General features: G+C 35.0%; 1 protein-coding gene across 1 annotated transcript; it reads left to right on the top strand.

The window, feature by feature from the left end:
• Positions 1–433: 433 nt before the first annotated feature.
• On the top strand, positions 434–1,611 carry LOC109018688 (protein FANTASTIC FOUR 4). The gene has a single exon (XM_019000836.2). It carries the CDS (start codon positions 698–700, stop codon positions 1,466–1,468), a length of 771 nt encoding a protein of 256 aa, XP_018856381.1. The 5' UTR covers positions 434–697; the 3' UTR covers positions 1,469–1,611.
• Positions 1,612–25,818: the final 24,207 nt, after the last annotated feature.

Raw genomic sequence — 25,818 nt, 5'->3', positions numbered from 1 at the left:
CCGGCAGCGACCAAATTACAACGGCAGGAAAAAAGAAGAAGAAAAATTTAAGCGTATAGTGGTAAAGTGTAAAGCAGAAATGTATAGGGAAAGGTAGCAATCCCAACCACAAAATACTAGAGAGAATCATGTACTTTGTGGGTTTCTTTAAGCTGAAACGACGATAGATGAAAAAGCTTGGGTTTCGTCCATAAATAGAAAAAAAAAACTTGGTGTTTCCTGTCAAATTAAGCGAGTCCGAGTCAGGGATGAACATAGAACTGATCTCGACTCGGTCCACCATTCTCGGTGTTTACCACCGAACTAAGAAAAAGTGTTCTCCCTAATTTAATGTTAATGTTTTTTGTTTTTTTGTTTCTTGTTCCATTTATAACGTGTGGCAGAGTAAAGTTGTAAATTCAAGTGGGCTTAAAAAGTTCCTGCCCCCCTCCTCTCTCAACGGGCTCGACCTATATATTCATCTCACGCCTTCACATTTCTTTCACGTCACTCGGTCCTCCTCCCCTTTCCCGTTTCTCTCTTTCTCTCTTCTTTTTAAACCCATGGATCTTCACTTTCAGCCAAACCAAGTGGTGGGTTTCACTTAAGTTCCCGTCTTTTATCCAAATTCTTCACCTTTGAGTTCATAAAACTCCATTCTAGCCCAGTACTAAAACTCTCTGTTTCATCATCCTCTGTTTTTTGCATTCAACATTTCATGGTTGATAGAACCAACATGTCTTCGAGTGGTGCTAATTCGTGTGGCTGGAGTTTTCTCCAGGCTCTCACCAAAAATTCACTCTATGCAAAAGAACAAGACACCGGAAATGACAAGGTGTATGTGAACCCACATGCTAACCGCTCTTATTTTAGGCTAAGCGAAGAAAGCCTTCGAATGTGCACAGAAAGCTTGTGCAGCGAGACAGGTAGTGCTTTCACAGAAAGCAATATCGATGAAATCGCTTTGCTTTCAGTAGTTACTGAAACTGGTCCCTGGAAGCAGTCTTCGAAATTGGACGGCTTTCGGGTGTCGAAGAAGTTGAATCATTGCCGTAGTTTTCCTCCACCCTTGACATCCATTAGTGGCTCTAATGGTGTACAAGTTAAACCTCACAGAGAAGGCGGTAGGCTTGTTTTGAAAGCTGTTACAGTCCGGTCTTCTCGTGGACTGTTTCATGCTGAGCGTGGAGATGGCAGGCTTAGGCTTCGGTTGGTCCAAGATGAAGGATTTGATGAGGAGGAGAATGAAGAAGTTGCTCAAGAAGAAGGGTTGGAAACTGGAGTTGTTAAAAAAGAAGCAGAACAAGTTTTGGTTGATTCTGATATTGATGAGCAGGAGGAGGAGGAGGATATGAGTGGCGGTGTTGGAAATGAGATGGGAATGGGGAAACTTCCAAGGCCAAGCAGGTGCATGGAAAGTGGCCATGGGAACATAGCGTTACTGAATTGGGAGCCTGTCTGGTTGGCTGCTTATAGGCTCACTGTCTGAAAAAATCACTGTTGTTATCATTACTTCTGTCCAATTTTCCATTTTTTTTAAACTAAGTGTTATAGTTTTGATTTCTTGTGCATTGGGTTTCCCAAAGAAGTATGTTAGTAGTGGCTATTTAAGTTGTCATAATTATATGTGCATGGTCTTCTTCCCCTCTTTCCTCTCCTTCTTTTACTCCTTATTTTATCTCATTACATTCTGTTGGGCCAGCTATCTCACCACAGCATTTCCCTTGACATAACCATCAGTCACCCACTATTTATCTATTCTTCAGGGTACCTCCTTTTGGTATTCCAACCGACTTACCGACTACCACAATATTTCTAGCACCTAGGCTTGTCCTGAAACATGAACATCGATTGTCGGCCATGGGCTTTATAACTTTCTAGAGACATGTTCTTCGTTATAAATTTTTTCATTTTTAACCACACGTCGTATAGCATATTTTAAATAATCATCGACGTCATTTGAGTAGTTGACGTGTATTGGAGACAGCAAATTATCAAATCCCAAATGAGTTTTTGATGCTCACTTTTGACTGGGAAGTTGATGGCGGAATATTTTGGTGAGCCAATTAAGGGGCAAACATTGTGCAAGTTGGTGTGTACAATTTACAAAAAGGAGTACAAATGCATGCTAACTATAGGTTGTAGGGTCCCAAAGTGAGCAGAAGCACCGACATCATGACCTAATATCATCCTCCATGTGCTCCCTTTAATTTCCACTCCTGAGATCATTCTAACGTGCATGGTATCATCAACAGCTTATATATATATATATATATATATAAAGATTTTACAAACTAAACCCATAAATTGACGTGCGTTCATATGATACGTTAGATATACTTTACAATAAAAATAACTTTACATTCTAAATGTATCACATTAAACCATGTCAATTTCAGATGATGAAATGACCAATTTTGGAGTCCATATAAAAACTTCGAATAGTCCCACACTGTGACACTGGTTAGACTGACTTTGAAAAAAAAAGGCTTGTATAATTGCTTTAAGCCCCTCCTCGACTATCCAAGTTATACAAGGCTATGTAGCTAACTAATGTGGAACCATTCAAACATATCACATGGTCAAAGCAACTATATATACAAGCCTACCTAATTAAGGTATGCATGTGTAAGGTTAATTTAGATGGAGATGAAATTGTCAAGAAGCAAGGCATCATTGTGCTTCAAATAATATCATATGCTTTCAGAATCTTATCTGACAAGCATGGTCCTTTAAGCACCGATTCTCTTTACCATATCATGTGACAAGGAAACAAAATCTTAGGGCAATCAGCATGTCATCCTAGTTTTTTTGTCACATGCATGTTTTACTATTTCTTTGTTGAAGTTACAATTGCTAGCTTCCATAATTTTAGTTACTTTCGTACGTAATTAGCTGATGATCTCCTGATAAATAGTAGACTATTAAATACTAAATTATCTATTATATATAGTGGTTCATGATGTAATATGCTTAAAAGAATCTTCAAATGATGATAAATAATAACATGATCAAGACCTAGTACATGCATTGCACAAAACCAAACTATCTCATTTCATCTCATATAATTATTATAATTTTTTCAAACTTCTACACAAAATATAATAAAAAATTCAAAAATTTCAAACCCCAAAACAAAAAATATATTATAACAATATTTTAATCAACTTTTAACAAATTAATATTTAATCTCATCTGAACTGCGTAACTAAACGAGGCCTTAATTACTTGCGGCGTTTGAATAGAAGCTAGATTAGTATGAATATTTTAGTTTTCGAATTCAAATCTAAGGCGTTGAAGGTGTTTTGCTTTGATGTCAATTCAAATCCAAATTTTACCATATGATTCAAATTGAAGATTTGGATTTTAAAGAACAAAATTTAAGGTTGTGTTTGGATGTTGAAGTGAGTTGAGTTGAGTTGAATTGAGATGATAAAATATTATTAGAATATTATTTTTTAAATCTAGCAATCCAAATGTTGAAGTGAGTTGAGTTGAGTTGCTTTGATGAGTTGAGATAAGTTTGGGATCCAAACGAAGCCTAAATCCCTTGTCATTAAATCTAGCAATCCAAATGCATCGACATTAGTAAATATTGTAAGTACTGTCTCATGTATAACATTAAAATGAGGGATATTTTTATAAAATATCTTATAAAAGTAATATATTATTTTATAAAAATACCTTTATTTTAAAATATAGTTGTGAAATTTATTGTGGATATCATTACTCTTTTTTGTAAAATACCTCATAAAAGTACATCATTTTATAAAAATACTTTTATTTTAAAATATAGTTATAAAATATGTTATATGAGTATCATTACTCTAACTATGACAATTAGACAACTCGGAAAACTTTCCTTTTCCATTACTCTAGTACAATTAGAAGGAAGAGTACCTACCTAGCTAATTTCTGAAAAGGGAGATGCCAATTTTAAGATCAATGGCTGCGCTTTAATTTCTGAACATGGCATTGGTCGAAAGTTCTGATTTTTAAATAGAAAGAATATTACAAACTAAAGCCAAGCGTGAGGATTGGTTAATATATGTGGTTTTAACCTAAGATATTGCTGAAGGCGTATTATATATGAAAAGTTTTTCTTATTAGTCACTATTTACTATTTCACACTTGATACTATATGAAAATATCCTCACATTATGAAAAACAAAATTACAATATAAAAATAAATAGTGACTGATGTATAAAATTTCTCATTATATATAGTTAATTATAAATAAATACATGATGATCACGTAGTACTTGTGTTGCTGTTAAAATTAACTGATCAATTTCTAATCTCAAATCTTCCGATCAATTTTTACTTAAGAATCTTATAGGTTTGAAACTTATAACAAGTTTTGAAAATTACAACGTACGTAATTAATTATATATGAACACGTACACAAACATATAATATTAAAAAAACTGAAAGCGTTTAAATAGTACTACCCTTCTCTATTGACGATGATCTCTAAGTACTGATCTCATGCACTCAGACTTTTCTTTATTCTCATCTAGTACTTTATTTTGTTCTACATATAAATTTTCTCCATTTTCCCTTGAATTCCCATATTAATTTCGTTTTTAATATTAAACATATTATGTTTCTTAATTTATTGATTAAAGAGGGAGGGGATCGAAACTCTCAAATTATTTGTGTAAAACTGGGTCATATATCAATATATATATATAATTAACGGATATATATATATAGTTCCTTTAATTTATATCGAGTTATCATGTTTAGATATGATTTTTTTAAAACAATATAAATATCACAATATACATGCTAATGAAAGTATATAAAAAAATATTTAAGGTCTGAATCTATGGATCCCGATATAATTTTTGTAGGACTGGAAATTAGCTAGACTAGGAGATCAGATATTGCAACTTTTTTCTGTTTTTTGAGCAGGAGAGATGGGACTAGTTTCACGCCATATCTGACACTCAAATAATTGGCAAAGGACTAGTTTTCACTTCATAATGGAGGGGTTCCATCTGCTAGCTAGGAGATTCAACTTTCAGTCTCCAACTAAGATCCCGTATCAAAATATACATGATGCTTACATGTCTTGTAAATTCATCACAAATTAAGCTTTTAAGCTAGCTAGCTTGTTAATATCTGATCATTATTTTTCAGGGATTCCCCGAAAACATTCAGATAGCTATAATATCATGAGAAAAAAGAAAAGAAAAAGCGTTATGCAGCAAAAAGATCAATGAATACAATGTATATAGTAACCAAAAAAATAACGAAGTCATTATAATTGTAAGGGAAGGATCAGACTTATAAATCGGTCATTGTTCCATCTTTTGATTACTTCCCCAAGAATTATTAATTAATACGTATCTATATGGGCATGTGTTAAAAAGATCCAATAATTGATCCAAAAACTCTATGACTGTTGGATATATATTAATTTGGTTAAATTTTTAATCCGTAAAATCATAACATTCCACTACGCTTCTAGATCCGACGTTTATAGCGGCTCACTTTACCAACATTAATCCCGTGGTAGCTCTTTACCTTTTGGTGGCTTAACTCATGATCTATTAATATTCAATGATTTAATACTATGTCCATCTATAGTATGAAGACATTTTAATCCAGCCTATATAAGGTTACTCTCTTCTTAACTTGAACCTGTGACGTGGTTTCTGTTCTAATACTAATTGTTAAAAGTCCAATCATTGATTCAAAAATCTTAAGACTAGTGTTACATATTATATTTTAATTAAATCTTTAATCCTAAAAATCATAACAACACGAGAAAAAATCCTAAATATCGCAGTTCGGTCATTAACATATCATGCATGTTGCGGGAATAATTTGCAAACAATATATATATATATATATATATATATGTATATATATGGCTCTGAAGAATATAATAGCAAAAAGATGGATCAAAGATTAATTTTCAGCGTGCAATTGTAATGGAACAGAATCATATATATGATCTATTTACCTAATAAGATTTTGGTATTTCGTTCGACATTATCATATCATTATAAATTTATGATTATAGTCAATTGCGCGCCTTCTCGATCCGGTCCCTAGCTAGCTAATAGGGCTTTAATTATTCTGTACGGGATTCTTTTTCTTTCGGGCTGTTTTTTTTTTTTTTTGTCTGAACGAGGGGTCGGGGGTGTAGGCTGAACATTAATCTCTAATCGAATAATGATATTCGTATAATATATTTGACAACATATTTTATAATATATATTTTAAAATAAATATATTTTTATAAAGTAATGTTATTTTTATCAAGTATTTTATTAAATTATCTTTCATTTTAAAATATGATTGTGTAATGTGTTGTAAAAAATGGTGTGTGTAAAAATGATGTGTGTAATTTATCATTTTTTATCTCTAATATTTATTTTCTTAATCATTAAAAAAAATAAAAAAATTAAAATATATGATCAGTTGGCACATTTGAGAGTCATAATAACATTTTCTTTTTGTTAATTAATAAATATTATATATAATTATGGATCATGATATTGATATATCATATAAACAATTAGATATATAGAAGAATAGTAGCGTTCATTAATTATAAAATATTATTAGACGACGTACAGAATCCATATATCAGTCGATCGAAGTCTGAAATGGACTCAGCAAATTCTTTAATTCCTTCAGTCATTGCATGTGGAAATGGTTGTATAATTTAATTAGTTTCTACATCGACCCGGTCCTCTAGCACTTGAGAGCGAGGATTTTGTTTTTCAAAATAATCATAAATATAGATCAAGAAGATGCATCTCCTTTAAGATTTGTGAGCGTTTAATTCGACCACATGATAAAGAAATATGCAGGTAGCTAGCTAGCTAGGAATGTGAAAAAAAGAAATAATTAAAATAACAAAGTATATATATATATATAAAGGTGGTATAAATAAAAAGGAACATGCATGCATGCATGCACGGAAATTAAGCAATTTATTTTGGTTTTGGGTACGTAGAAAGAAAAATTAGGTCCAGTCCTCAAACAAGTTAAAGCCACCGTACCCCACTAGCTAGCTAGCTAGCCACTCTGTCCACCGAATTACCTGCTTATTGTTCACAAATAAAACCAAGCTGGCACAAGGGTCCAAGACTCCAAACCTAGCAAGGAACAAATTCATTATATATATATATATATATATATATATATATATATATATATAGGTATACGTGAACATTGACCTGTACGTACGCGCGTTCTCAAGACTTGTGAGCTATGAGTTTTATGTCTCTCTCTCTCTCTCTCTCTCTCTCTCTCTCTCTCTCTCTCTCTCTCTCTCTCTCTCTCTCTCATTATTCGAAAGATCACAGAGATTGAGTTAATGTCGTTTTGTCCATGTGTGGATGGCATAGATACCATTTTACATAAGAAAAGATGCACCACGTACGTAACGCATACAAATGTCATGTGTTAAGGAGGACCGCACGCACCTGTATATATAAAGTCCACACATGTAAGAGACATATCTATATGGACCCCTGCAGCTAACAAAAGCCCTTGGTCTTATCGTCTTGCTTCTTGCCAACGCGAAGAGACTGTATTCCCCACTAATTAATTTATGTGGTCTTGCATGCACGGTGCACCCCTCTCACCAGCCTCCAACTCCTACGTGTTCTACCTCATTTCTCTCCACACAAACACACATATATATCCTCAAATCAAATTATACTTTCATCAAAATTGTTGGACTTCCATCTCATTGACCTAATCCAAACTCTGATCTTTCCTTTATCCATTCGACTTTCCACTTATTAGTCACCTTCACTACAAGAGAAATGGTTTTTTTGAGACAAATCACCCTACTTTTGTCTCAGAGAGTTTTTTAAGACGAAAAAAATTAGTCTCTAAATTGTCTCAAAATGCCCATCTCAAAAGGTTTTTTAGGATGCAATTTGATTTTTGTCCCAAAAAAAATACTTTTAGGGACAAAATTGGGCGGAATCAGTCGATGATGTTCGAACGGAAATTTCATTTTGAGATGAAACATTTTCGTCCCAAAAACCAGTTTGAATGGAAATTTTCCGTTAGGTACAGAAACTTGATTTGAACGACCAAAAATATTTGATCTTGTTTGAATGGACTGGGTCTGTCTGAACAAACAGATTGTTGTTCGAACATAATTAATATGAATGATTGTTGCCCGTTCGAATATAAAAGGACTGTTTGAATGGGAGTCCGTTCGAATGCTATGTTTTTTGGTTCGAATGGACTGGATTTTTCTCAGGTTGTTCAAATAATTTTGTTTTCCGGTTTGAACGCAAGGTAAAAAGCTTGCAGTTTTATAAATTGCAATTTATTGTTGGAACTAGGTATTTTCCGTTCGAACAGTACTCTTACTACATAACTGCTTTTAATTAAAAATACGATTCTAATATTAAATAATATAATTTAAACATCACATTTGTTCAAATGTTCTAGGACAGGATAATAAAAAGACAATTAAAGAAAAATAAGTTCTAGGATTGAGGTGACAGTATAGAGTTTTGAGATATCATTGATTGCCACTGTTCAAACAATTTTTGGGATTGAATCTTCAGTTTCTTCTACATGTTTTCTTCTGCATGATCTAATCGGGTCATCAACTTTTTTTCTTTAGACCTCAAATGTTCTATCTCAAGCCTTACTTCTTCTAATTTTTGAGTTTTGTCATTCGATCTTACTTGAGAAGAGGATGATGATGGCTTCACGCAATGTCCTAAGTCCCTCAAATATCCAGAACGTGGTCTAAGAATTTGAAAAAAGATCTGAGTATCATAGACAGATAATTCATTAGATAGATCCGCAACAGTTTCCTTAAGTGATATCATCTTCTTGCAAAAAAAAAAAAAAAGTAAAGTTAGTATAAGTAACGAAAATATTATTAGAAAATTGAATTAAAAAAGATTAAACTTACATAATTCGCTTTTACTTCGAGATTGGTCTAAATACGATCACGATTTTTATACGTTTTAGTATACAATTGGGTCAGATTATAGTCAGTAGGATTTTCTTTTTGCTGCAAAAGGGAAATCTATATTAGAACTTAAATAAAAAGGTATATATGTTAATATTTGACGATGACTAGTATAACGTTACAATTTTTTTAGATAGATGATGAAAAGATGGAGAATCCGTATAATAGTGTATCGTTAAATTTGATGTATTTGCTTTGTTCAATACGCCATTGCTAAAAAGAAGAAAACATTATGTCTATATGTTTAATACATCTATCATATACTATAAAAAAAGATAGAAGCGAAATTGCTTGACAAGTAGAATCTTCAAACATATTACAAATCTTCTCCCATTCGTTTGGTGGTATTGCTTGAAATGAATTTTGGTGCGCCTCTGTTGCAGCACTGAACTTCTGATAGTGTGCATGACATCGACATTTGTACCTCTGGAATGCATTGGACATCAGCTCCTCAACTGTTAGTTGATCCTCTTGCCGGCCAAAATTAAGTTCAAAGTCGTATTTCAAAACATTATAAACAGTTAGTATAAATACAAACTAATTATAAATTAACATGTTATACTTAAATTTTTGCCAGGTAACGATTTTTGATGTGGTCTTTCACATGTTGGGAAACTTTAGCTTAGGAGGATGTAGCCATTGGTGCATATGTGTGAGTAAAGGTACCTACATAAGAAGTAAGCCAAACTACCGAATCCCCAGTCACCGGTGTGATCATTATGAATATCAACTTTAATTTTTCCTCATTTCCTTACTTTCTCTATGCAGACACACCTTGTAGTGCTTCGACCTCGGCGCTTACTTACAACAGCTATATATATGTACAATAATTAAATCACATTTTCATTAAATACTAATATCTTGAAAATGTATGAAAGTCAAATCGAGCAATAAATGTGGTGTTTAATTTGGTAAAATACATTCTTCTGGGTTTGATGATGTTGGCCCACCATTCATGACAGGTGAACCAATTGGGGAGTCCGTAATGGATGGAGATGGCACACGAGTTGCTTTGCGTTTGGGAGACATATCTGTTTGAAACTGTAATAAATTATTATTTTAAAAAATGTTACGGATATTTATGACAATGATACTTACACGAATATTAATTTCATTTAATATTAATTTTGCTGGACCAGTTGCCCTCATCCTCACTAGACAGTTCAGTTGATTCATGTTCTTCTGACATTCCACCCTCAATTACTTATGGTTGAACGTCTTCTCTACGCAATGAGACCATGTCATATTGGCTTAGATCAACAAATAGATTGATGTCTGATTCATTTTCTTGATATGCTTCTTCATTTGTTGGACTATCAAATTCTTCTTGTTGTTCGTCTGCCTCTGGAATGTAATAATATACATTTCTTGATGCAAAATTCTCCATTACTCTCATTGGTTCTCGGACTCCAGATCATTTAAATTGAAAACTTGATTTGCTTGGCAAATGAGAATGAAATGATCGTTCTCATACCATGTGCGATATGTATTGACACTCACAAAATATTCATTATTATGCACTCCCAACCTAGGATTTGAGATATCCCACTAATTACATTTAAACAACCAGACTATATATCCCCCCACGTACTTTAATGCTATGATATCTTCTACAACTCCGTAGAAATCAATGTTATCCTCCCCATGAGTTCCTACGATTATGACTCCACAATTTTGAGTTTTTCTATATCTTCTCTATCAGCCGTGTGAAATCTATATCCACGCACCAAACATCCTGAGTATTGGATGGCCCGCCTAGATGGACGACGTGCCAGAGCATTCAGTTCTGGTGAGATTTCTTCTGAATTTTTACCATATTTTGATACAACCTACATCAATAAATATTATTCTAATTATATTAGTATTAGATAGAAAAAAAGTGAAGTTTAGTGGTATGAAGTTCATAAATAATAAGATACTTTTACAATAATACTGTATGTTCAAATCATGAGGCAAATTCATCTTTGTGCTTCTTTTCTACGTCAGTTACACCATGCAGGTGAAGTAGCTATATATGTTCGTTGCGCATGTTCAAGTTAACTATTAATTTGTATCAAGTTATATTATATTCCATGAACTTAAATTTATATTGATACGAAGATTCATCACTAACCTCAAGTTGTAGTCAATCTCTGCGCAGTTATTCAAGATATATCATCTAGCTCAATCAAACTCTCGTCCACATAGGTCACAGCCCCTTGTGTGCCTATGGGATGTACAGTTTAAAAAAATACGAAAAATGATGATGAGACTCCCATTTGTCCACCTTCATAATTTTGGTCCGGTCTCGTAAATTTAGTATCAACCCCACAAAAATACATGAACAAAATGTATGCCATTTATTATCAGTGATAGAGGATGGGCCCCGATTTTGTCAGTTGAGGGGTGTGGCCTATTCGGACATGATTAGTGAGTTTTATCGGGCCATAGGTCAGATGGAGGCTAATGAGGAGTCCTTCACGTTTACCATTGGGGGAGTGAGTATTACTATCTCAGCAGACATTATTGCTGATTTTCTTGGGATCCCCCGCGAGATTGGTGCATACCCTGCACAACAACCGGCTGAAGGGATAGATGGTGGATATTCCATTGAGGATGAGACTCCAGTCGAATGGTCCCACTGACGATGAGATTCATCAGTTGATTCATGACGATTCCGCTCCTCTATATGATGGCAGCAAGGTCATCAAACAAGTAGATCGTATCACATTTTTTTGAATGCTGAATATAATTGTTTCCCATAATATTGATCCGTGGAAACACAAGACTGACTTGGGCATAGAATGAGCTCAATTTATGCTTTGAGTAGCATGAGGAGAGCCGATTGATCTACCTTTATATTTCCTCTGCATCCAATCTGAGTCATGGTATTCGAGTGGAGGTAGTCTACTGTTTGCATTGATGATCTCTAACCTCCTAATCCAATTGGGGGTTAATGTGCTGATGGCTGAGTGGAGGCAACCACAAATTGGACCCCTTAACAAGATCACCTTAAGCAAAGTGAGGGCCACTTGCGGAAGGCTCACCTTAATGTTCTAGTGGCACAAGATAGAGGCACGGAGCGTGGTCCAGCTTCTACTCATGCCGCTGTTGATAGACTGGCTGCTGGGGCTACTATCATGTAGATACGATCCTTGCTTGAGGACCATCCCATAATTTTGCTCCAGGAGATGAAGAGGATGGTGGACAGGATCATTGTGCCCATTATGGTTTCACTGTAAGAGATTGAGGGAAGCATTTCTGTCATGCAGGAGGAGAGGACCTGGATAATCTTACCCAGTGGTTTTAATTTTTATTTGACTTCTTGTATTGTATCGAACGTTGTTGATTTTGTTACCGTATCGTTTTTATCTCTTATATATAGCTAGCTTCTTTATTATCAAAAATCATTTTCGTTATTTTATTTACTGTTCATGATAATATAAAAAATGACACTCCCTCAAAGGTAATTTTTCTTAATTTGTAATTCTTATTTACCATAATAAAAGTCATTAATTAATTTTTAAATTAATTATATAAAATTCTTAGGAATTTGAAATATTTCAATTTATCATAAATAATAATAAATCCATATAGCTAGATTTTTTATCGTTTGAAAATGAAAACTAATAAACTCAAATAATATTTATTTTCAAAATATTTGAATGCCTTTCAATAAATTTCTATAATTAAACGGTACCGTTCGAATGACTATTATGAGCATTCGAATTTTTAATATATTCGTTCGAACAAAAAAGTCCCGTTCGAACTGTGTTACAACATTCCCGCCAGATTTATTTATAACTTCTCACCAAAAGCTTGGTTCGATTGAATAAATGTGGCGTTCGAACATGTTTTAATGTATATGTTCCTGCCATTTAATGTATATGTTCCTGCCACGACTATTATTCGAACATTTATATCAACATTCGAACGTGATTTAAAATACAGTTCTAACTTGTACTGGAGTGTTCGAACAATATAGCAACATCCTCGCTAGATTTATTTATAACTTCCCACCAAAACTTCAGTTTGAATGATTAAATATCACGTTCAAATGGGTTCGAACTTTTCCCGGCACAATTGTATATACTTTCCCACCACGACTATTATTCGAACAGTTATGTAACCATTCGAATGATTTTTTTTTTAAGTTCGAACGGTTTTCTTTTTTTGAGACGATATATTTCGTCACAGAAGGTTTAGTTCGAACAAGCATAAAAAACCGCATCCATGGTTAGAGACAAAATTTAAATTTCATCTCAAACAAGTACTTCTAGGGATGAAATTTAATTAGTCTCTGAAAAATCCTGTTTCTAAAAATCAAATCTCTTGTAGTGCTCCTAGGAGTTATTGTATATGGGCTTAATTAGCAAGACTATGGCTTTAATTAGTGCATGTGTTTGTAAGGATATAACACAAAAAGTTAAATCTTAGAATGAGTGATGATCATTCAACATGTAGGAGTAGAGATCTTTGAATTTGAACATTAAATATTTAACGTGTTTAACAAATTCTTTAAACTCATTAGTTGAAAATAGAAACTTCTAATAAATTTAAAATCCCCCATGGCCAGTAATTATGAATTTTTTTTAAAAGAAACTTCTCATTAATAATAATAGATCAATTACAGAGTTTGTCAAACAAGACATTACCTGAGATTAACTCAGGACTCTCCTCGATCATTACAATCTCATCGCTATAATTAAAACTAAACTTAGCTAATTTGTGTGCAACACCATTTCCTGCTCTTGGTACCCATACTACCTTCCATTCTTGTCTTCTCTTAAGCAATTCTTTGATATCGTCCACTACTTTCCCAAACCAAAGCCAATTCTCTTTTTTACTATTGACTACCTTCACAACACTTTGTGTATCACCTTAAAAAATTACATTGCTTAAGTTAAGTTCATGGCACAAAACCATTGCTCTAAATAATGCCAAGCATTCGGCTAGCACTGGTTTAGAATTAAAACTTTTTTTAGCGAAGAATGTAACCAGAACTTCTCCTTCAAAGTCCCGAACTATAACGCCAATACCCATTTCCTGAACATCTTCGTGTAATGCAGCATCCCAATTGGCCTTAATGTAACATGCTAATGGTGTTTTCCATGTTCTAGTGTTATTGGAACTAATTCCTCCTTGCTTTCGTTCTTGCCTTCTCACCTGCACTGTCTTAAACTCTTCCATCAGCTCATTAGTTCCCAGTACAAGACTTTTGGATCAGTCATTCTACCTTCAAACATAAAACCATTCCTACGTAACCATATTTTCCTCAACATAATAGCTACCCAACAAAGAGTAACATCATTTAGTGTCTCTGTACACCTTATCCAAAGTTCTAAAAAATTCATTTCATTCACATTCCATTTCCACATTGGACTTGCTGCATCATTCCAGATATCATTTGTCGCAACAAACCTCCATAACACATGAATCTCTGTTTCAGCCTCTTGCTTACAAACCATACAAATTGGATTGTTTACCACTCGTTTCTTATACAAATTTTGTTGTGTTGGTAACACCCCTTGACAAGCCTTCCACATGAAGCTCTTCACAGTCCCTGGTACCTCCAATTTCCAAAGCTTCTTCCAACACTTTTCCAAACCATTCCTTATAGAAGTCTCTCCCTGCAGCATATGTTTCTGATTTAGAGCAGAATGATACGCACTCCTGATACTAAAATTTCCATCACCTGTATAACCCCAATACCTCTTGTCGGGTCCTCCAAGGAAACTAATAGGAATATTACAAATCTGTTTTGCCTCTTCCTCAGTAAACATTTCAGCAACTAACTACTCATTCCGACTGTGATTCTCCTCATCAATCAACTCATTAACTCTTGCATCTCGATCTAGCCTACTAACTTGGGATTGAACACATAAAGTTTCTGGAGAGTGAAGCCATTTATGCTCCCATATTTTTATATTTTGGCCATTACCCACCCTCCATCTTAACCCTTTTTTCAACAATTCAATTGCTGAAAATAGACTCCTCGAAATTAAAGATGCACCCTTCCTTTGTTTAGCCTCCATTAAGGATTTCCTCTTGAAATACTTTTCTTGAAAAATCTTTGCCACCAAAGAAGATGGATACTACATCATTCTCCAGCATTGCTTGGAAAGCAAAGCCTCATTGAAACACTCCAAATCCGTGAACCCCATACCTCCCTCACTTTTAGATTTGCCCATCGTATCCCACTTCTTCCCATGAATCTTCTTCTCCCCCTCCCTACTACCCCAGCAGAATTTAGCAATAATTTTAGAAACCTCATGACATAAATTCTTTGGTACCTGAAATACACTCATCATGTACTTAGATATAGCTTGTAATACACTTTTGATAAATACTTATTTTCCAATTTGTGATAGAAATGAGTTTTTCCAGCTGTGAATTTTCTGCCATATACGCTCATTTATTCCTCGAAAAGTATTCAATTTAGACCTTCCCACCAAAGCTGGTAACCCCAAATACCTTTCATAGCTCCCACACACACCACCTCCTGCTTCTTGAATAATATCCCCTTTCTCGTTAGCTCTAGTATTAGAACTAAAAAAGAAAGAAGATTTCTATTTATTAAGCATCAGACCTGACCCTGCCTCATAAAGTTGCAGCAATTCATTAATTTTCTTCCATTCAGAAACCTTTGCTCTACAAAAAAGAATACAATCATCCGCAAACATCAAATGATTAATACTTGTTCCACCTCTTCTCACTGAAACACCTTTTAGATCCCCCTTCTTCTCCGCTGCATTAATCAAGGAGCTTAAACCTTCAACACAAAGGATAAAGAGATAAGGTGATAGAGGATCACCTTGTCTCAACCCCCTCTGGACAAAAAATCTCCCCTGGAATACCATTAACCAAAACTGCATAGCTTACTAATCCGACACACTCCATCACCATTTGAACCCACTTTTCACTAAATCCTAGCTTCACCATCAAAGCCTCCAAATACCTCCACTCGACCCTATCATATGCTTTGGACATGTCTAACTTCAAAGCTAAACTTCCCACCTTTCCTTTCTTGTGAATTTTCATGGAATGAAGAATTTCATAAGCAATCATAACATTATCAGTGATCAAACGTCTCGGTAGAAATGCACTTTAGTTACAAGAAATAATTAAAGGTAACACTCTCTTCAACCTGTTAACCATGACTTTTGCAATAATCTTATACATCACATTACATAAGCTAATAAGTCGGAAATCACTAACATTCACAGCATCTTTTACTTTAGGAATTAAAGCATTAAAAGTATAATTAAAAGAGGAAAGATTACCCTCTCCATTTAGGTAGCTAAGGGCAGCTTTACTAACTTCGTCACCAACAGCATCCCAATGAGTCTAGAAAAAACTTGCCGTGAAGCCATCCAGTCCCGGGGATTTAAGAGGGCCCATTTGTTTGATTGCTTCATCCACTTCTGCTCTAGTGAAAACCGAATCCAACTGTAGATTCATCTCAGCTGAAACTCGAGGCTCCATATTCTCCAAGCATCTTTCTATAATCTCTAGAGATGGGTCTGAAGAAGTGTACACCTTTGTGAAGAAACTTTGAAAAGCTCTAGCAATTTCTTCTACATCAGTTCGCACCACATCATTTTCTCCTTTCACCCTTTTAATAGCATTCTTTTTCTTCCTCTCCGTAGCACATGCGTGAAAGTAACGAGTATTCCTATCCCCCTCTTTGTACCAATGCCTTTTTGCTCTTTGTTTCCATGTAATATTTTCTTGTTCCAGTAGAAAACCAAGTCTCAATTGAATTTCCTTCACCTCCTGAATGTTATATTCATCCTCAGTCTCCTGTAGTGTCTTCAATCGATCAAATAGAACCTTTAATTCCCTCCCCTTGTTCATATTCCGTCCCCTGCTCCATCTCCTTAAATCTCTACCACACCTCTTAAGTAGATTCATCACATTACGCATAGGATCATAAGTTGACCCCCTCTCTTTCCAACTGTTCTTGACCACACTGCCACACACCTCATCTAACTCCCACCTTGCCTCATATTTGAATAAATTCCTCCCTCTTCGAGTTTCCTCTTCTCTACCTCTAAACTTCATAAGTAAAGGCTTATGATCCGAGCTTCTAGCCACTAACACTTCAATCCCATAATCTTGGAACATACTAGTCCAAATAGGATTAGCAGTCACTCGATCTAATCTCTCCTTCGTATATGTTCAATTCCCATGCTTATTACTCCAAGTAAACATATGTCCCTTAAAACCAAGATCATGCAAGTGACAATTCTCCAACACTTCTCTAAACCTAACCATCTGCGCTTCCCTCCTCGGCTTCCCTCCCCTCTTCTCATTACTAAACAAAATTTTATTGAAATCCCCAACGACACACAAAGCACTTTGAAAATCTGGTTTTAGAGATTCCAAAAATTCCCATGCTTTAGTTCTCCTAGCTACATCTGGTTCACCATAAAATCCTGTTAGTAACCATCTCGATGGAGAGTCCACATCTCTAATCCATGTACTTATATGTCGATCAAAGTAATTAAGTACATCAACTTGGTTCTCAGCTCTCCATAATAATGCCAATCCGCCACTTCTACCACGTGCATCCACTACAAAACAACCATCAAACCCCAATCTCCACTTGAGTCTACTAAATCTATTTGCACGTAACTTTGTTTCCATTAAGAAAACAAAATTGGGTTTCTTATCCTTCACTAGCAAGAAAAGGTCTTGAACTGTCTAAGGGTTCCCAAGACCTCGGCAGTTCCAGCTTAGAAGAATTATTTAGCTTGGTGGGGCTGACTAGCAGCCACCACGAATTTTGTTTCAATCTCCTCAGAGGCATTTCCACGAGCAGTTCTACTACGCTTCGGTTACCTTTGCTTCTCAATGGAGAGTCCATCATCCACATATAATCTATTGGCAAGGCTTCCCTGGTAACCTTCAATAGTTCGAAGATCCACCCCTCGAGCCCTTATCTACCAACTTCTAGGCTGTTTACCATCTCGAGTGCCATATTCTTGAGCTGCCTTGTCTTTCTCTACGGACTCCGCACCTTTACTTATGTTTCCTGCGTCTATAACACCACAATTGTCAACCAGCCCATCAACACCGCACAACCTGCTTTCTGGGCCTTCTTCAGTGGAGCCCATATCCACGTTAGCCCATTTCTTTTTCTCCCCTTTAAAACAAATATAACTCCCTTCCCCTGTATAACTCCCTATCTCTTGACCGTTAGCTTGCGTAATCTCCAAATCATTTAATGAAACGGTTCCCCTTTTTTTCTCGCTATCACCAGTATCTTCCGCATGCACGTTACAATCCGAATTAAATTTCAAAACTCTGGTTTGTCTGTCCTCAACTGCTTCCGATCTTCCTCCTTCTGCCACCCCTTGCTCCAGTGGAACCTTACCAGCGTCGTGTTGTTGTACTGGATACATTGTTCTCCAATAGTGTTTTGAAGAATTTTTCTCGTTCCTGAAAAAACTCCCTTCTGGGTTGACATAAGACCTCCTCTTTTGTATTACATCAGCACGCAGCCATGGCCCAAACTGGCCAGTTGTTTCTTCAGACTCAGAATGCTTGCTCCCTTCATATGAGCAATTACGCAAAATATGCACCATTTAGCCACACTTGAAACATATCTTGGGTAGTTTTTCATACTGTATAGGAATCCATTCTCGTTTGCCTTGTACATTAATCATTTGTCCTCGAGCAATTTTCTTCATTAGACATATCTCCACTTTAATCCAGAGAAACTCTTCCCATCCCACTCCATCCTCTGGAACATCTACATCAATGACTTTTCCCACCGAGTTGCCAATATGTTTGCCACATTCCTTATTCATTAACGCCATTGGCAATTGATGGAGTTGTAACCAAAATTCCTCATGATCAAAATGCATCCGGTGCGGCTGAGTATACACATCAAAATGCTTCATCACCATTAAACTATTATCAAACAACCACAGTCGTCCAGCCATAACTTTTTGTTTATCCGCCTCTATTTCGAATGTAATGATGAATGTATCTCTTTGATACCCCATAAACAATGCAGCGTTACTGATCTTCCAAAATTTTTCCATTGTCGCGCACAATATCTCCCTTTTTATAACTCTCTTCGACCACACTTTCGCCCCCACACTCCTCTCACCTTTTTGTTTTGCTTCCTCTGGAATCTCTCATTCGAGCTCTATATTTTCATTCTCTTCCTCTGTTAATCTTAGATTCTCCTATAGCTCTTCAAGCCCTTCCATTATGCAATTCACCACCGTCGCCACGCTACCAAAGTCACGAACTAAAACCTTCTTCCTCTTATTCCTTCAAAGAGAACAAGAGAGGAGACTTTCAAAATTGTTTTTCGAAACACTAGTAATTATGAATTACTTCTATTGTTTCAAACCCTTTTGATATATTATTTAAAACCAAAGTCTTTCAATAAATTTTGGATAATGCTACTAGGACCGACATTTCGAACCAAGAAAACTGACCCACAAGTGCAAATGCACTTTTTTATTTTTTTGTTTTTATTTCAACCATTTTTTTATATATTTTAAAACATTTTAAAAAAATAAAAAAATATCAATTCACTAATAATCATTGGAAAATTCATGATAAAGGAAGAATATTTTGATGATCACCAATGATAAAGTACTCTTCAAAAAGAGAGGCCGTTTGCATATATATAGATGCATATATGTATGTAATCTTGATTTTTTTAAATACTATTATAGGAAGAGAAAGGAAGAATATTTTGACGATCACCAATGAGTTATATAGAAGGGGCACTGGGAAATTCTAGCTTTCTGCATCTTGTATCTACGATTGTTGAAGATACTATTACCCTCAACTTAGGATTAATTTTTAAAAGTATGAATTACTAGATTAGGATCAAATGTTGTTAATTGGATTGGAGTCTGATTATACGTAAGCAGTAACTATTCGTATAAAACAATAAAAGGCTAGTTGGATTTAGCCAAAAAGATCTACAAATTAAATAATTTCTTTATAAATAGACGTGATTTAATATTTTATGTCATATATATGTATATATATCTTTTAATAATAATAGTTTTACAATATTATAACGTCATACTATATTTAATCCCATCAATTTGAAAAGTAGTTTTTTAAAATTATCTTTGCGAGCCAAGTATTTTTCTATAAATAAAGATATATTCTTTTAATTATAAAGGATAATTCATTAAGTAAAAGGAAGACTAGGAATCTATTGAAGCAACTAAGACCACATGAACTCTGATGAAATTTGAGTATTGACAGAAATTTTATTACTCACAATCAATAATCTTTTCAACGCACTGCTTGATACATAGACTCGTATAGCATAAATACAAGATTTACAAGTTCTATTCTAGGAAAGTAAACTAAGATTGTGGCTATAACTTCCTAGCTGTTATAGAGAATATTTTTCTATGATTTCGTGACTGTTACAGACATGATTCTTGCCTAATTAGCTGCTGTGTGATCTTGGCCTTGATTTATGGAATCATCCTTTACACCCCTGAAAGATGGAGCTACCATCGGCAATGCCAATCTTGTTTCGAAGAAGCTCCGTACGTTATCGTGACAGTGGTTTTGTTAGAAGATCCGCAAGTTGCATCTTGAGTATTAACATGATGAACATTAAGTGTGCCTCATTCAACCATGTCACGAACAAAGTGGAGGTCAATCTAAATATGCTTCATTCGAGAGTGCTGAACTGGATTGAAACTGAGTTGTGTTGCTCTCAGATTATCACAGAGCAGTTTTGGTGGGGATGAAAGTGAAAATCGAGTTTAGTAAATAGTGCTAGTAGCCATATTGTTTCAAATGCATCATTTGCAAGAGTTCTATATTCGACTTCAGTGGATGAACTAGCGACATTCCTTTATTTTTTTTGAACTCCAAGAAATGGGATTGGAGCCAAGAAAACTTATATATGCAGAAGTAGATGTACAATTATGAAAGTTGACAGCCCAATCGACATCAGAATATGTTGTGAGATTTGAACTGAAGCTCTTGTGGATGCGGATGCCATGAAAAATGGTTTGCTTCAAGTAGGGAAGGAGTCTCTTTTCAGCTGTCCAATGAGTGACAGTTGGTTTATGCAGAAACTGAGAGAGTTTGTTCACCGAGAATGAGATATCCGAATGTGTGAGAGAGGTATTGAAGAGCACCTATGACACGTCAAAACTTTGTGCTATCAACAAAGGTGGTACCATTAACCAATTTGAGGGCAGTACTTGTAGATAGCGGTGTAGAAACATCCTTGGCACCAATCATATTAGTTTTGGATAGGAGTTCACGAATATATTTATGTTGGGACAAAAATAAACCAGATTTAGTAGAGATAACCTCCATGCCCAAGAAGAAATGAAGCTGACCCATGTCCTTTGGAGAGAAGCGAGCTCCAAGTTTTTCAATGATTGAACAAACAAATTAATATCACTACCTGCGATGACCAGATCATCCACATAAATCAAGAAATAACAGATAACAGAGCTACTCTTATATATAAACAATGAGGAATCAGCTTTGGAATTCTTAAACACAAGCTCCATTATATTTTTCTTTAGAGCCAAATACCACGCCCTAGGAGCCTGTTAGGTTTGGACAAATTTTTGAATCCTGGAGGTTGAACCATGTACACATTTTCAGTCAACTTACCATGCAAAAATGCATTGTTGATATCGAGTTGTGTCAAAATCCACCCCTGCATCACAACAATAGTCAAAACAGTTCTAATACTAGCAGGTTTCACAATAGGGTTGAAGGTTTCCTTGTAGCCCAACCTAGGATGTTGATTCTACCATTTGGCAACAAGCCTTGCTTTGAAGCGATCAACAGACCCATTGGCCTTTCTCTTAACCAGAAACACCCATTTGCAACCTACTGGTTTACAATGGTTAAGGGGTGGAACCAATTCCCACGTGCCATGCCACATTAGAGCAGTGAGCTCATCAGACATGGCATTTCGCCAGTGAGATTCACAGAGTGTTTGACTCACACAACTTGGTTCAATGGTGGGTGGAATGGGATGTTTTGTGATTGCGTGGAGTTGTTTGGGCTTTAAATTTGGTTCATTGATCGGGTAGTCATGGAATGGGTTCTTTGTGTTTCGACGGGTGTTGAGAGTGAATATGCAGATGGTGAGGTGACCTGGGTGGGCAAAACCGTGGTGGCACTTGATGATGTGACCTCGCCGTCGTGCAGTGCGAGTGGTTCAGTGCATCGTGGATTTGATTGTAAATTGGGGAAATCACAAGAAGAGGAATAAGGGGAGTTACCTGGAAGTGATGTGGAAACGCTGGCACAATCCGACAACACTGGTGACGGTTGCAACGAGGTAGCATTGAGATGGGTGGAGCAATCATTGGAGAAGAAGGGCACTCTTTCTCAGCAGTATGGATCGTGATGGGGCTTTGGGTTTCATCAAATAAGACATGCTGAGAGAGATATGTCTTGTGTGTGGTGAGGTCTATGCATTTATAAGCATTTTGGGTTTGAGAGTAACCAACAAATAGACATGGAGTGGCTTTGGGCTGGAGTTTATGGGTATTATAGGGCCTGGTGAGTGGTAAGCAAAGACAACCAATTTTTTTTTTTTTTTTTAAAGATAATTTGGGGGCTGTCGAAATAATGCTTCGTATGGGGATTTGTGGTTTAACATTGGTGTGGGTTGACGGTGAATAAGATAAGCAACAGTTTGGAATGCACAAGGCCAATAGGATAATGATAGGGAAGCATCATGTAAGAGAGTGTGACCTGTTTCCACTAAGTGGCGGTGACGACGTTCAGAGACCCCATTTTGCTGTGGTGTATGAGGGAGGGGCTGTGGTGTAGTGACTAATTCCATGAATTGAAAAATATTGTTTAAGAGCCACCAATTCACCACTATTATTCGAGGAAAGACTTTTGATTTTGTTTTGAAACCTCAATAAGATGTTTAAATTGTGGAAATATACTACTTACACTAGATTTGGTGACCATAAGATAAAACCACATATATTTGGAAAAATGGTCAACCAAAATTAAATAGTATCGTAAACCGTCAAGACCAATAGTATTAGAGGGCCTCCAAACATCTGTGTAAATAAAATAAGAGGTGTATGACTTTGAAGACTAGTTAAACAAAATGGTTGTTTATGCGCTTTATTAACCGAAAAAGAAGTACAAAGATGACGCTCTTGATCTTTTTTTATTGAAAGAGAAAATGACTTAACAAGATGATTAACAATTTTTTGAGACGGGTGTCCAAGCTGCTTGTGCCAAGTTTGCTCATGATCACTCCGTACAATTGAAGATGATAGAATCCCATGATCACTTTATTTGGATAAATAATGTTTCAATTTCGACTTCTATGAATAGTATTACTACTGTTACCATAAAAGTTTTCTGGTTTCAGGAAATCAATCATGACGCAACGTACATTATAAAGAGGATGAAAAGCAACTTATAATAATGGCGAAAGTACCCATGTAATTAAAAACCTTCTACATCTAAGTACATGGGACTATGGGAGAGTTCTACATTAATAATAATGAAAAGTATGGTAATGTTCCTGGTCGTCTAATTTCTAACAAGAACTAGTATACATTGGTCAAACCACCTCATGATCAAATAATGCAGTGGTTGGACGCTCTATTTTCTTTTTAAACTAATAAAGATAGTGTAAATTATTAAAGGCAAAGAAAAGGAGTACTTTACTTTGATTCAACAAAAGGTTTGGTCGACCAAACCACTTTTGCAAGAAACTATTCAATTATGATAGAGGCATATATACACTCTAATTAGATGATGATCCACTACAACGGAAACCCTCTTTTGGGATGAAAAAATTTCATCTCAAAAGAAAATTTTTGACAAAAAAAATTTCGTCCCAGATTGTTTCCAAAAACTCTATTGCAAAAAATATTCTGGGGCGAGAAAAAAATTTCATCCTAGAAAATATCTATTGGGACAAAGTTTTCCTAAGTTGTTTGAAGTCTGTTTGAATGGAGAAAAAAAAAGTAGGTCCCTAACAACCATTCAAACGGCCAACTTTCATTCGAACGGTCACGTTATGAGGTTGGTATTTGAACCCTTTAGTCACGTTCAAATGAGTTGAGAAATGTTTGAAGGGGATGAGAGGTCGTTCGAATATTGAAGACATGCCTGTTTGAATAAGATTGATTTGCGTTTGTATGTTGAGAGCGTATATGGATAGAAGGTATGCAATTACTACTCATAATCGAATTGTTCGAATAAGAAAGTTCCTAATTCGAATGATGTTCAAATAAGGATGATGGAACGTTCAAACGAAGTGACCGTAAATGGTTCGAACGTATTGCCTTTTCATTCGAACATAATAGGGTAACGCTATTTTTGTTCGAATAGGAATGATTAGCATTCAAATGCTTTGTTATTCCCGTTCAAATGTGCGTTCAAAGATGTTAGCGATTCGTTTGAATGTTTCAGTATATGGTTCAAACAATTTATGTCACAGTTTGAACACTGTTTTGGTAAAAACATCTACATTTGAATATAAGTGGTTCGTCCTAATAAAAAAAGGTATGTGTTCGAAAGGATGATGAATTGTAGTTCAAACTATTATCATAACCGTTCGAACATCACATGTTAACTTTATACGGTTCAAATAGCGATTTCAACATTTCGAACATAAAAAGGGGAACACATTTGAACAAATAAAGTTTCATTCGAGTAGTAGGCATTAAGCTTGAAATTCAAATATAATATATAATCCAACAATTGTTCATAAAAATATTATGAAACTACAAGCAAACTCTAAGTTAGGGCCATGATACAAAGTGATAAAAAAAATTACAAAATGTGTGAAATGGAACTGAAGGAATAAAATGTTGAAAACATCGTCATGCGTATCTCTTGAAGCATTTCTTCACTCTGAATGGCTTAGTCCCTTTGTAGCTTTTCTTGTTGCTGAATTTTTCTGACAAGACTAATACAATAAGAAGCAGAATTAGATTGACTAATATAATAGATAAAAAATGAATGAAATTAATATAATGAAATAGTGCATTACCTGGTATATTGGCTCCTCAGTATTGTGACGAAAGTTGTGTTATGTACAATAAATTTGGCTTATTCATAAATGATGTTTCTATTTCCACCCAAGTAATTTAAAAAATCGATGTAAACATTCATATGCCAAAATTGCTAGGCCATCGTTTCTCAAACTTTGGATACTGTCCACTCATTTTTACTGCATTTGTTGAGGTCCGAGAGACTGTTTAGTGAAGTAACATTGGAAGCCACACATTTCTTCAAAATAATTATTTGTTCGAACGTTTGCAAGACAAGTGATAATACTCTAGATATTTTATATTTATGAGTGAAGAAAAATATACTTTAGCTATTTTCTTTAAAAAAAAGTTGTAAACGATGATATTTTCTATGATAACAAGATTTATTTCTACATTACCGTGTAGACGTTCGGGAATAATCAGTTATCATAAACATATTACTATGAACTAATGAGGGGGATTCGAAAATCTTAGTTCATTCCCCATTAGTAGTTTATTCATTGTTTAGATTAATTTGCTTCTTTATAATTTATTTTAGTTCTTTTTATTTTGATTAGCTTTAGGGGTGTATAAAAAACTGAAAAATCGGTTGCACAGGACCGAACCGAACTGGTAGGTTCAGTCCGGTTTATAATTGGTTGGGTGCAGTACCAGTTTTAATATTTTGGAAATTGGTTTAAACTGAACCGGAGTAGTATATATATTTAAGTTTTTATATTATGTATAAATTTTTATATTATATTATATATATTATATGCTAAATTGTTAATTAATATAACATAAAATTCTAATCTTATTATTCAAATATGTTAATATTATAACATAAAATTAATATTAACATTTGATGTAAGTTAGACACTACTTATACTATACTAGCATAA

Source organism: Juglans regia, chromosome 11 (genome assembly GCF_001411555.2).
Source record: "Juglans regia cultivar Chandler chromosome 11, Walnut 2.0, whole genome shotgun sequence".
In the NCBI taxonomy this organism is placed as follows: Eukaryota; Viridiplantae; Streptophyta; class Magnoliopsida; order Fagales; family Juglandaceae; genus Juglans; species Juglans regia.
The sequence above is the reverse complement of the archived record's forward strand: the minus strand, read 5'-3'. Positions and strand labels throughout refer to the sequence as shown.

What these genes read in the sequence shown, in the direction of transcription:
- LOC109018688 (XM_019000836.2), top strand. Translation starts at nt 698, where the DNA reads ATGGTTGATAGAACCAACATGTCTTCGAGTGGTGCTAATTCGTGTGGC.